Source organism: Festucalex cinctus, chromosome 17 (genome assembly GCF_051991245.1).
Source record: "Festucalex cinctus isolate MCC-2025b chromosome 17, RoL_Fcin_1.0, whole genome shotgun sequence".
In the NCBI taxonomy this organism is placed as follows: domain Eukaryota; kingdom Metazoa; phylum Chordata; class Actinopteri; order Syngnathiformes; family Syngnathidae; genus Festucalex; species Festucalex cinctus.
In genome coordinates, this window is record NC_135427.1 from 23,901,136 (window position 1) to 23,915,445 (window position 14,310).

Consider the following 14,310-nt stretch of genomic DNA (forward strand, 5'->3'; position numbering starts at 1 on the left):
TGGCAATCTTTGCGTATGGAGATGATTAGAGGGTCTTTATCAAAAGAGAATTTGCTTGTTGATTTGTTCATGTTCTGTAGAAAAGCAAAGGAGTAGAAATAAATACAGTATCATACTTCATAAACATACAAGAAATTTGTAGCTGTATTAACCATTGTTGGTATTTGAAGTGATAATTTAGGAATAGAAGTGTAGTGATTGCAGAATTTATAGAGTGCTTACCTTGTATGACTTTGTAGATGGAAATGTCTTTTGTTGAAAGAGCTCTTTGTTGTCTACTATATATGCAAGGACAAGCATAAGTAGGTGTGGTTATGAAGTACTTGACCATTGAAATAAAGCAGTGGTATCAAATGTATGGACCGTGGTTTGGCTCAGGCCTGCAAAGGGGTTTAATGTGGCACAAGAGATAATCTTGTAAGGTACAAAAAATAATAATAATATAATAGGTATGCCTCTGAGTTTTCACAAATCTAGGTCAAGTCAAGTCATCTTTAGTTATTTTACGCTTGAATCATCCAATCGGAAATGCTCCATAAAAAATGTATAGAGGGTGCGATTTATTGCAAATTGCACAAGAAATCTCTAAAAATTCATGTTAATGACAAGTCTGATGTGTGTGCAAAGTTTCACGAGTTTTCACACATGTATAGATAAAAAAAAACAAAGCAGCACTTTACTTGGCAACCAATGCATCGCTATAGCAGCAGCGTGCGACAAAATAAAAAACTTTCGATAAATTTGCATCTTAAACATCTTAAGATGAAACACACCAAGTTTGAACACGGTCGGATGAATTTTGTAGGAGGAGTTAAAATATGACCCCTAAAAAAGGCCACAAAAAAAGTCTACAAATCCCATCATAAATCAAAATGGCGGACTTCCTGTTTGGTTTAGCACATGGTTCCAAGAGACTTTTTTGTACATCGTGGGCTCTTATGTATGCCTCTAAATTATCATAGCGCTAGGTGAAACGTACAACCGGGAATGCTTCATTAAAGAGGAGTTTTTTAGCTCAAAATGTGATGCCCGGCCCCTACGGGACTTCCTGTTGGGTTTAGCACATGGCACCAAGAGACATTTTTGTACATCGTGGGCTGTTACATTTGTCTCCAAATTTTCGTAGCTCTAGCTGCTTCGTACAACTGGGAATGCTTCATTAAGAAGTAATTTTTTCCTTTGCAAACTGTGCATGCCACGGCAACAGCGTGCGACAAAATAAAAAGCTTTCAATAACTTTTCATCTTCAACATCTTAAGATGAATCACACCAAGTTTGGAGATGATCGGATAAACTCTGTAGGAGGAGTTCGTTAAAATAAGACCCCTATGAAATGGCCCAAAAAATGGCAACACGTTCCAAAGTAAATCAAAATGGCGGACTTCCTGTTCGGTTTAGCATATGGTTCAAAAAGAGTTTTTTGTACCTTGAGGGCTGTTACATATGTCTTCAAATATTGGTAACTCTAGGTGAAATGTACAGCCGGGAATGCTTCATTAAGTTAGAATTTTGAAACACAAAATTTGATGCCTCGCCTCTGGCGGACTTCCTGTTAGGTTTAGCATATGGCACCAACAGGCTTTTTTGTAGATCATAGTCTGTTACATATGTGTACCAATTTTCGTAGCTCTAGATTAAACGTACCACCGGCAATGCTTCGTTAAGTAAGAATTTTGAAACTGTAAATTTGATGCCCCGCCACCGTCATATAGTATGTCAAAAACTTTAGATTTTTTACCATGATGTTGTCCCAGGTGTTGAGATGGTACAGCCCAAGTTTGAAGTCAATCGGGTTAACCGTGTAGGAGAAGCGGGCAAAAGTATGACCCCTGTAAATGTGCAAAAATGGGCCAAAATTGGACATTCAAATACTCATACCTCACTTCCTGTCTATTTTAGGGTACACATATCAAAGAGGTTTTTGTTCATCTGGATGTGCTACAGGTGCCACACAATTTTCGTAGCCATAGGACAATCGTAGCGGGACAGGGATCCGTTAAACCTATGTAGGTGGCGCTACAGAGCCATTTTTCTGTTATCATGTATGGCGACTTTAAAATATCAAATTTTTCGCCAGACCCGATCTGCGTGTAAAGTTTGGTGAGTTTTCGTTCATGTTTAGTGCCTCAATAATGTGGTTGTTTGCGGAAAAGAATAATAACAAAGAAGAAGAAGAAGAAGAATAATAAGAATTCCTTCAGGAACAATAGGGACCTCGCAGCGGTCGCTGCTCGGGCCCTAATAAGAAGAATTCCTACAAAAACAATAGGGCCTCGCAGCGGCACCGCCGCCGCCGCTGCTCGGGCCCTAATAAGAAGAATTCCTACAAAAACAATAGGGCCTCGCAGCGGCACCGCCGCCGCCGCTGCTCGGGCCCTAATAACTAGAGCTGCGAGCAGCTATAAAGGGCCCTCGCAACCCGGGCCACGTTGGGGTACTTGCACGTCGGGGTACTGGCACGTTGGGGTACTGTCAAATAGGACAAGCACCATCTAAAATGTTTTTGACAAGCCTTGTGTGTGCAAAGTTGAATCAAAACGCAAAATATGGTGCGCAATTCCCAAAATAAATTCAAAATGGCGGACTTCCTTTTAGGTTTAGCATACGGCTACAGAATACTTTTTGTAGGTCTTAAGCTAATAGGTATGCCTCCCAGTTTTCACAAATCTAGGTCAAGTCATCTTTAGTTGTGTATCGCTTGAATCATACAATTGGAAATGCTCCATAAAAATGCATAGAGGGCGCTATTGAGCACAACGTTGGGTTACTTGCACGTCAGGGTACTGGCACGTTGGGGTACTGTTACATGGAACAAGGACCATTTAAAATGTTAGTTTTTTCCATGCCTTGTCTGTGCAAAGTTTAATGAAAAAGGCCAAAAATGATGTATAATTCCCCAAAAAAATCAAAATAGCGGACTTCCTCTTTGGTTTGGCAAATGGCTACATAATACTTTTTTGTAGGTCTAGCATAATCATACAATCGGAAATGCTTCATAAAAATGTCTAGAGGGCGCTATTTATTGCAAATTGCACAATAAATCTCTGAAAATTCATGTTCATGACAAGTCTGATGTGTTTGCAAAGTTTCATGAGTTTTCATGTGTTTAAAAAAAAAAAAAAAACAGCACTTGACAAACAATGCATTGCTATGGCAACAGCGTGTTACAAAATAAAAAACTTTCGATTACTTTGCATCTTAAACATCTTAAGATGAAACACACCAAGTTTGAAGACAGTCGGATAAATTTTGTAGGAGGGGTTCGTTAAAATATGACCCCTGAAAAAGGCCACAAAAAATGGCAACAAATCCCATCATAAATCAAAATGGCAGACTTCCTGTTTGGTTTAGCACATGGTTCCAAGAGACTTTTTTGTACATCATGGGCTCTTATGTATGCCTGCAAATTATCATAGCGCTAGGTGAAACGTACAACCGGGAATGCTTCGTTAAAGAGGAGTTTTTTAGCTCAAAATGTGATGCCCGGCCCCTGGGGGACTTCCTGTTGGGTTTAGCACATGGCACCAAGAGACTTTTTTGTACATCCTGGGCTGTTACATATGTCTACAATTTTTCGTCGCTCTAGCTGCTTCGTACAACTGGGAATGCTTCATTAAGAAGGATTTTTTCCCTTTGCAAAAAGTGCATGCCACGACAACAGCGTGCGACGAAATAAAAAGCTTTCAATAACTTTTCATCGTCAACATCTTAAGATGAATCACACCAAGTTTGAAGATGATCGGATAAACTCTGTAGGAGGAGTTCGTTAAAATAAGACCCCTATGAAATGGCCAAAAAAATGGCAACATGTTCCAAAGTAAATCAAAATGGCAGACTTCCTGTTAGGTTTAGCATATGGTTCAAAAAGAGTTTTTTGTACCTCGAGGGCTGTTACATATGTCTTCAAATTTTGGTCACTCTAGGTGAAACGTACAGCCGGAAATGCTTCATTAAGTAAAAATTTTGAAATGCAAAATTTGATGCCCTGCCTCTGGCGGACTTCCTGTTAGGTTTAGCATATGGCACCAACAGGCTTTTTTGTAGATCATAGTCTGTTACATATGTGTACCAATTTTCGTAGCTCTAGATTAAACGTATAACCGGCAATACTTCAGATGAAACATGCCAAAGAATGAAGACAATCTGATAAGTTTTGTAGAAAATATGAGGCCTATAAAAGGCCCCCAAAAAATGGCTACAAATAGCAAAGTAAATCAAAATGCCGGACTTCCTGTTTGGCTTAGCATATGGTTCTAAAAGACTTTTTTGTACATCGTGGGCTCTTATGTATGCCTCCAAATTATCATAGCGCTAGGTGAAAGGTACAACCGGGAATGCTTCGTTAAAGAGGAGTTTTTTAGCTCAAAAAGTGATGCCCGGCCCTTGCGGGACTTCCTGTTGGGTTTAGCACAAAGCAGCAAGAGACTTTTTTGTACATCGTGGGCTGTTACATATGTCTACAAATTTTCGTAGCTCTAGCTGCTTCGTACAACTGAGAATTCTTCATTAAGAAGAATTTTTTTCCTTTGCAAACAAGTGCATGCCACGACAACAGCGTGCAGCGAAATAAAAAGCTTTCAATAACTTTTCATCTTCAACATCTTAAGATGAATCACACCAAGTTTGAAGATGATCGGATAAACTCTGTAAGAGGAGTTCGTTAAAATAGGACCCCTATGAAATGGCCAAAAAAATGGGAACACGTTCCAAAGTAAATCAAAATGGTGGACTTTCTGTTCGGTTTAGCATATGGTTCAAAAAGAGTTTTTTGTACCTTGAGGGCTGTTACATATGTCTTTAAATTTTGGTAACTCTAGGTGAAACGTACAGCCGGGAATGCTTCATTAAGTAAGAATTTTGAAACTCAAAATTTGATGCCCCGCCTCTGGCGGACTTCCTGTTGGGTTTAGCATATGGCACCAACAGACTTTTTTGTAGGTCATAGTCTGTTACATATGTGTACCAATTTTCGTAGCTCTAGGTTAAACATACAACCGGCAATACTACGTTTAGTAAGAGTTTTGAAACTCTAAATTTGATGCCCCACCGCCGTCATATAGTATGTCGAAAACTTTAGATTTTTTACCATGGTGTTGTCCCAGGTCTTGAGATGGTACATCCCAAGTTTGAAGTCAATTGGATTAACCGTGTAGGAGAAGCAGGCAAAAGTATGACCCCTGTAAATGTGCAAAAATTGGCCAAAATTGGACATTTAAATACTCATATCTCACTTCCTGTCTATTTTAGGGTACACACATCAAAGAGGTTTTTGTTCATCTGGATGTGCTACAGGTGCCACACAATTTTCATAGCCGTCGGACAATCGTAGCGGGCCAGGGATCTGTTTAACCTATGTAGGTGGCGCTATGGAGTCATTTTTCTGTTATCACCTATGGCGACTTTAAAATATCAAATTTTTCGCCAGGCCTGACGTGTGTGTAAAGTTTGGTGAGTTTTCGTTCACGTTTAGTGTCTCAAAAATGTGATTGTTTGCGGAAAAGAATAATAACAAAAAATAACTAGAGCTGCGAGCAGCTATAAAGGGCCCTCGCAACCCGGGCCACGTTGGGGTATTTGCACGTCGGGGTACTGGCATGTTGGGGTACTGTCAAATAGGAAACCATCTAAATTTTAAACGTTTTTGCCATGCTTTGTGTTTGTAAAGTTTCATGGAAAGGCCAAAAATGATGCACAATTAACAAAATAAAATCAAAATGGATTGGCACATGGCTATATAGAATACTTTTTGAATATATTAGGCATGCCTGCCAATATTCACACATCTAGCTGAATCATATAATCGGAAAGACTTCATAAAAATGTCTAGAGGGCGCTATTGAAGCATTTATTGCAAATTTAATAAGAAATCTCTAAAATATTCATGCTTATGACAAGCCTGATTGATGTGTGTGTAAAGTTTCATGAGTTTTTGCACATGTTTAGACCAAAAAAAAAAAGCAGCATTTTACTTGGCAAACAATGCATCGCCATGAAACGGCGTGCGACAAAATAAATAACTTTCGATAACTTTGTATCTTAAACATCTTAAGATGAAGCACACCAAGTTTGAAGACAGTCGGATAAATTTTGTAGGAGGAGTTCGTTAAAATATGACCCCTAAAAAAGGCCACAAAAAATGGCTACAAATCCCAACGTAAATCAAAATGGTGGACTTCCTGATTGGTTTAGCATATGGCTCCAAGAGACTTTTTTGTACATCCTGAGCTCTTATGTTTGCCTGCAAATTATCATAGCTTTAGGTGAAACGTACAACCGGGAATGCTTCGTTAAAGAGGAGTTTTTTCCTCAAAATGTGATGACCGGCCCCTACGGGACTTCCTGTTGGGTTTAGCACATGGCACCAAGAGACTTTTTTGTACATCGTGGGCTGTTAAATTTGTCTCCAAATTTTCGTAGCTCTAGCTGCTTCGTACAACTGGGAATGCTTCATTAAGAGGGAATTTTTTCCTTTGCAAACTGTGCATGCCACGGCAACAGCGTGCGACGAAATAAAAAGCTTTCAATAACTTTTCATCTTCAACATTTTAAGATGAATCACACCAAGTTTGGAGATGATCGGATAAACTCTGTAGGAGGAGTTCGTTAAAATAAGACCCCTATGAAATGGCCCAAAAAATGGCAACACGTTCCAAAGTAAATCAAAATGGCGGACTTCCTGTTCGGTTTAGCATATGGTTCAAAATGAGTTTTTTGTACCTTGAGGGCTGTTACATATGTCTTCAAATGTTGGTAACTCTAGTTGAAATGTACAGCCGGGAATGCTTCATTAAATAAGAATTTTGAAACACAAAATTTGATGCCTCGCCTCTGGCGGACTTCCTGTTAGGTTTAGCATATGGCACCAACAGGCTTTTTTGTAGATCATAGTCTGTTACATATGTGTACCAATTTTCGTGGCTCTCAATTAAACGTACCACCGGCAATGCTTTGTTAAGTAAGAATTTTGAAACTGTAAATTTGATGCCCCGCCACCGTCATATAGTATGTCAAAAACTTTAGATTTTTTACCATGATGTTGTCCCAGGTGTTGAGATGGTACAGCCCAAGTTTGAAGTCAATCGGGTTAACCGTGTAGGAGAAGCGGGCAAAAGTATGACCCCTGTAAATGTGCAAAAATGGGCCAAAATTGGACATTCAAATACTCATACCTCACTCCCTGTCTATTTTAGGGTACACATATCAAAGAGGTTTTTGTTCATCTGGATGTGCTACAGGTGCCACACAATTTTCGTAGCCATAGGACAATTGTAGCGGGACAGGGATCCGTTAAACCTATGTAGGTGGCGCTACAGAGCCATTTTTCTGTTATCATGTATGGCGACTTTAAAATATCAAATTTTTCGCCAGGCCCGATCTGCGTGTAAAGTTTGGTGAGTTTTCGTTCATGTTTAGTGCCTCAAAAATGTGGTTGTTTGCGGAAAAGAATAATAACAAAGAAAAAGAAGAAGAAGAAGAATAATAATAAGAATTCCTTCAGGAACAATAGGGACCTCGCAGCGGTCGCTGCTCGGGCCCTAAAAAGAAGAATAATAAGAATTCCTTGAAAAACAATAGGGACCTCGCAGCGGTCGCTGCTCGGGCCCTAATAAGAATTCCTTCAGGAACAATAGGGACCTCGCAGCGGTCGCTGCTCGGGCCCTAATAAGAATAATAATAATAATAATAATTCGAACGAAAAACAATAGGGACCTCGCAGCGGTCGCTGCTCGGGCCCTAATAATTTTTACAAAAACAATAGGGACCTCGCAGCGGTCGCTGCTCGGGCCCTAATAAATGACTAAATAAATGACTGAGTAAATAAATGACGAAATAAATAAATGTCTAAATAAATAAATACATGTCTAAATAAATAAATAAATAAATGACTAAAAGTGAAAATAAAAACGGATTTATTTCCATTTATATTTATTTTTTTAGATATAATTTTCGATTTATATTTTCTTTATATTCATTTTTATTTTCACTTTTAGACATTTATTTATTTATTTATATTCATTTATTTAATTCGAATGTTGGCAGTTTTGGTCCTCCATACAAACTGTCATCAGGCCTGGAAAACAGTTTCTTGTTTTGGCGCACATGGACAGGCTTGAAAAAAACATTTTTTAACATTTCCAGTAACGCCTCCGACAATTTTTTCAAGAAATCATCATCAGCATGTTTATTATGTTTTTGTTATGAGAACATTTACAACATGCTTCAACATTGCAGCTTTTTCTTTTTTGTTCTTTTTTCTTTTTTTTTTTTTAAAAGAAGGAACGTGAACAAAGGAAGAAAAAGACGTTGCCAGTCAAAGCAGGTTCAACGTTGAATCGCGTCAAGCAGCACAAAGCAAGGAAGGAAGGAAGGAAAGTGCAAAGCTCTCCTAAAGCTGGTCTGGGAAAAAAACACGCCAAGAGGAAACAGCAGCTGACATATTTATTTATTTATTTATTTTATTTTATTTTATTTTATTTTATTTTATTATTTATTTTATTTTTTACATCCGGAGCTCATCGCAGCCGCCCGTCATCACTCGTGATGTGCGATGGTATTGATCCAATACAAAGTAAATACAGGGCCAGTAGCGCCGATACTGATACTTGTTGAAAATTATATATACACTTAGGATCAAAAGTATTTGGACAGTGACACAAGTTTTGTTATTTTAGCTGTTGACAAAAACATATCCAGGATACAATTATATTATCAATATAGAATTAAAGTGCAGACTCTCTTGGCCCGCCCCACACTACTGTAGTAGACTACCACATAGCAATCAACATGTCCTCCTCACCAGTGTGGTGACATGACAGAAGATCAAAACATTTTCAGCAAGGATTCTAGAGGGGGAAAGAAGGCTTTTGCTCACCTGAAAATCCATCATCATGGCAGAGCCACTTTGTTTACATTTAAATTGTGGGGCAAAAAAGTGTCTTAATTATTGTTGCTGCAATAAAAGTGCTATTATTCCGAATTGTCAATCACAAATCTATTGTTCAGTAATTATTACCAATCTCGTCAAAAATATTGTCACCGCAAATTTCTTTGAAATATATCGTGATATAATTTTTAGGCCGTATCAGCCACCCCTTTAAGTCAGTTGTAAATTACATTTGAGGCTAGGAAAGTCTGCATGTTTTTAAAAAGGTGCGCAAGACGCAGTGCTAGCTAGAAGCTCAGCTAAAAACACACCCCCTAGTTACGAGGCATACTGTCTAATACAGTAATTGCTTATTTTCATACACTTCTATTACAATTTTGACTTTTGTGTTGCTTGGAATTGAAACTATTTGTAGAGAAAATCTCAAAATGGACAAAAAATGTCCAACTGTCTAATATCGCCCATATCTCTAGATTGAGCCTGCCGACATGCGGACCATTTTGCCGGAGCGGGTCACATTTTCAATCAAATGGGAGGTATTCTGTACTTTTGTTAAGTATTACTTTTAAACTCTATGCTTATATATTATAGCTATAAGTGTCTAGAACACACAGTAAAAATATATCTACATATGTACTCTAAAATTTGGGGAGTGCCAAGTTTTTTATGGCATTTAGCTAAATACGCATTTGGCTAAATAGTACGGGTCTGACGGCACTAATATTAGTCGTTCTTTCCAGCGGATAAAGAATCCATGACGAGGGTGAGAACGCTTTTATGTCATCTGTCCACATGTCGATGCTCAATCTGTTGCTTGAGGGCTTTTCATTGCACAACGCGGATATGCTATTTGGTGTTAGCATTAAAAGGCAAAGCTAAAAACAAAAAAAAAGTGTCATTGTCTCTTAGTTTGAGAGTAAACTCCAGCTGGAAGTCGCTTGTTTGCTTGCTTTTATCTTTGATGGGAGGCGAGCAGTGGCCCTCCTGCCATTAGGAGGATTAGGCAGATGCTAGGGGCGCTAGTGACAGGGAGAGGAGAAAGTTATTTATTTATTTATTTAATTTATTTATCATCCTCAAAGCTGTTCCGGCCAGCACTGCTCATTGACGGATTTACATATAGTATGGCAGCCCTGCGCTCATCACATCACCATGCCCATGCGTAATCCAGTAATCATATCAATCTGTGCTTTGCGAGAGAAGAGCACGTACGTCATTCAAGTCGCCGGCTGTAAACGTGATGCTACCTAGCCCGAAGCTAGCCGAACCACACGCGTGTACAACCATAGCTCTTTAGTTAAGAAAATAATATGAAAACGCTTCTATGCTGTTCTGGCTCAAAGGTTAAAAAAGAAAAAGAAAAAAAAAGAGAGATCATGGTCAGACTCTCAGGTGTGTGTCATATGAGCAAAATCAGACTTTTGCCCCTATGAGTCACAGACGAGGGGGGTAGGATCAATTGCAACCTTTCAGCCACACTTTTCAATTGAGATGCGGTGACGATGACGAGGGACCATTTGACATCAATCATCGTCCTCATCCTGACGTCATCACAGAGTGAATGACAGGTGAGCCAACTCGTAATGATGTCAGCGACACGATCGTGTTTAAGTCTCCCTTGCCCGCCACCATATGAACGAAGGCTTCTGATTGGCCACTTCCAGGCACAACATTCAGGTGACATGCATGGCTGCTTCACACACGCAGAAATGACAATGACGTCACAATCTTTCCGCACTTACGTTCTCATAAAAGTTGCACAGGCACACAGAAATCCATCCATCCATCCATCCATCCATCTTCTTCCCCTTATCCGGGGTCGCGTCGCGGGGGCAGCAGCTTCAGGAGGGAAACCCAGACTTCCCTCTCCCCAGCCACTTCAACCAGCTCCTCCGGCGGGATCCCAAGGCGTTCCCAGGCCAGCCGAGAGACATAGTCTGTCCAGCGTGTCCTGGGTCGTCCCCGGGGCCTCCCGCCAGAGAACACAGAAATGACGTCATATTTTAAATACGTGACCATATTTGACCGAAGGCTAAATCAAGTGTGTAATCCGCACTTTATGAAACCAGAAGTTAAAAAAATAAATAAAATAAAATAAAATAAATAAAAAAATAAAAAAAAATACACCTGCACCAAAGTCCATTGACAAAAAATGTGACTTGTCCGCGGCCCGTCGATATGTTTGCCCAGAATGGATTTCCGCCAACTTCAAGCAGCACAGGACTCTCGGGTGGCTTTGCACTTGAATACGGACTTGTACTTAAACATTTGCAAAGAGTTGTATTGGCGTGTTTTTGCACGTTTGGGAATATCGAGCGCCTCCGCGCTCGGGGTTTCCAGCAGAAGGCGGCGGCGAAGCTGAGCAGCAACCACCCACTTCACAGCCCTATATATGCCCAATATATTGTCCTTCATTCATTCGCCGCATTACACTCCTGCCGATATTTACACATAGTCCTTCACTCAACTATCAATGTAACAAATATAACTTACGTGGTCGCTACCGGTCGCACGACTCGAGGTTGCTTCAGTTGTGCGATTTTTCCCCATGTAGTTTGGCGTGAGCCCTCGTCCTTGGGACAGTCGCGAGATGAGTTGACCGAGCGAGCGAGTCCAAAGGTGAAAAGCGAGCCAGCGTGCTGCTAAATGCGAACACGGGCTACTAAAACCCGTGCTAACGCATGCTAAGCTAGCGATGAGGCTGAGCTTGACCGACCGACCGACCTACCTGGATGGCTGAATGGCGGCCCGCAACCTGCTTCACCGCAGCTGGCGTTCTTGGGCGGCGCAGGGAAGCCTCTTCATCGGAACTCAAACAGCTAAAAGGAAAACAAAAAACAAACAAATCCCATCCGAGTGAGCGAAGCAGCGAATTAATCCTGGTGCGATTTTTCCGAGTTGCCAGTGGTGGCTTCCCGCTGGGGGCAAACAATGCGACGGCGGAAGTCTCGCGGCTCCTCCGCAGGCTCGGAGCCAGGCCACACCGACCGCAGCACACGCTCGCTGGGTTCGCTTTTTTTTTTTTTCTAAATAAATAAATAAATAAATAGATAAATATTTATTTATTTTTAAACGTTCTCCTCCTCCGAGCAGCAAGTGACATCCAGTCCAGTTCGAAACGCACACCGCATGTCGCATCCGAAAGTTGTTTCAAAGTAAAAGTCTCAAAGGAGTTGAAAATTGCCAATTGTGTTCAAACGGGTTGACTCGAAAAAGATTTGTGTCGGTTACCGAAGCGTCACAATTTTTTTTGATAATATACATTCAGCGGAATGTTTATGTTTGTTTCACTGTTGCCGACAACTTATTAATGTGGGTGATAATCACATATCATCAGGTACTTCCGGTTACATTCATATCATCGCCTGACCATCAGCGGTACGAGAAGGTCAATCAGTGACACCTAGCGGCGGTGATTGGAATCAGGGTTAGCGAAAATGTTTTCATGTTTTATATTAACCCTATGAAGCATGAACCATGAAATAATGAGAGAAAGTTCTGATTTTTTGTAAATATTGGCTCTTTTGAACAAACCAAAACAAATGGGAGGGTGTTAATCAACTTCTACATATGACTTTTGATTTGTGTTATATTTGATACATCTGGTCACAATGCTCTAAATTCATACATTTATAACGGTCAAAAATATAATAATAAAAAGACATGTCAAACTGTCACAGGCCGGCAAGCCTGTGACAAAAATGATAGGACACAGACACAAATACAGGCCAGTCAAATGATTTATTGTAACGTTAACCAATAAAAAGGAGTATGTGTGCATGGAAATGTATATGCAATCGTGTGAATAAAACAAACAAAGAATTGGTACCCGAGGGCAGAGAGAGTGAAGCCTGGTTCACACATAAAGAGAGTCTTTGTCCCAATATTGCCCCTTTCCTACCAAGGACGTCAAACGCCCGACGATTTTGTATTATACGATTATCTTATAAGATTATCTTTATATGTGAGATGTGTTAAGAGTGGATATGTCCTGATAATTGGGTCCAAAACCAGTCGGGGCTAACAATCTTAAATAATGAACATGTTCAATATTTATAACAAAAATCTTAACGTCAGCGGGGACGGCAAGGTGCGCCCTAACCGAAAAAGATGGAAGTGCGCGTATACCGACCAGAAGCATTTTTTATTTTTTTTTACTAACTGAGCCAGATGACTCCAATCAACTCATCAAGCTGCGAGTGAATGAGTATTATCAGACATGATTATGACCTCTTAACATTTATTTCTTCAAAATTTTCAGGCCGGATGAAGAGTGTTGGGATTCCAATCGAGCGTGTAACGACAAAGTCATGATTGCAGAAACAAAAATAGCGCCGACGACTCCAAACTGTCAACACGTCAAACGTTGACTTGCGAGCGGCCCATCGACGGCCAATCAGGCCTGCCACTGACGGATGACCGTTGTTTGTCACGTATGACGACCAATCCGGGGCCAGCCGAGCCGAACGCATGAATGTCTTGTTGTGATTGCGCAAGTCCTCCGGTGGGACCCCTCCCACCATTGTCACATGACCGCGCGTGCGTCCACGGGTCCGACAGATGCACACAACTCGCTTCAACGTGTCCGTCAGCACGCGGCGACACAAGCGCGTCGTCTCGCCCTCATTTGCTCTTTGTCGTGTGTGCGCGAGCGTGACCTGACGTAATCAGACTTGCTTCTCCTCTTTGCCGGCACACGACGTCTTCCTCAGGTTCTCTTTGACTTTGACAAACTCGGGAGGCACCAGCGTGTCGCACTCGTCCTTTTGCTGCTCCTGCTCCATCTGGTACGACCAAAAACAACAACAACAGTGCAAGCCATTGAAGTAACAGGACGGCCATCTTGCTCCTCCCACCTCGCGAGCAGACTACATAAACTATATGCTATACGTACAGATGAGACATATACAGCTCGTAGGCAGTTAGTATAAGGCTGGGGGGGGGAGGGGGGGGGGGGGGGGGTTGTGCCTGGGTGGGTCACTATTTTTTTAACAAGTAAAAATAATAATAATAGTAAGTGGACGGTATTTGTTGTTTTGAAGACCCCCTTTTTCTTTTATTGCTCACTTCCTTTAGACCCCAATATTAGATTTGGCAGAGGCATCTTTTGTTGAATTACAGTTATAATACAAAAAAAATAATACAAGTTTCCTCCTGTACTAAACGTCATTAAGCATATAATTTATACATGTATATATGCTGTTTCTACTAAGTATTTTCTCAAATGTTCTCCAAATTGCATAATATAAATCAGTGGTGTCCAAACTACGGCCCGGGGGCCATTTGCGGCCCGCCGTCCATTTTTTAGTGCCCGCGACATATGCTAAAAATGGCATTTGACTCCAGTTCAAATAAAATAAAAACAAAAATGTTTGGAGATGGTCAAAGTAAGAAAGGAGGGTGTCAAAAACACAGGCGCTATTAAC

General features: G+C 40.7%; 2 protein-coding genes across 9 annotated transcripts in view; both read right to left on the reverse strand.

The window, feature by feature from the left end:
- pik3c2b (phosphatidylinositol-4-phosphate 3-kinase, catalytic subunit type 2 beta) overlaps positions 1–11,997 on the reverse strand; it is a 382,245-nt gene extending 370,248 nt beyond the window's left edge. For all 8 annotated transcript variants that reach the window (XM_077501844.1, XM_077501843.1, XM_077501846.1 and 5 more), the window contains exon 1: positions 11,613–11,997. The gene's annotated coding sequence lies outside the window, so the exon portion shown is untranslated. The remainder of the gene's footprint in view (positions 1–11,612) is intronic.
- Positions 11,998–12,606: 609 nt separating this feature from the next.
- LOC144004815 (uncharacterized) overlaps positions 12,607–14,310 on the reverse strand; it is a 237,131-nt gene continuing 235,427 nt past the window's right edge. The window contains exon 6 of the mRNA XM_077502384.1: positions 12,607–13,668. Coding sequence (XP_077358510.1) covers positions 13,552–13,668 — 117 coding nt within the window. The 3' untranslated portion in view covers positions 12,607–13,551. The remainder of the gene's footprint in view (positions 13,669–14,310) is intronic.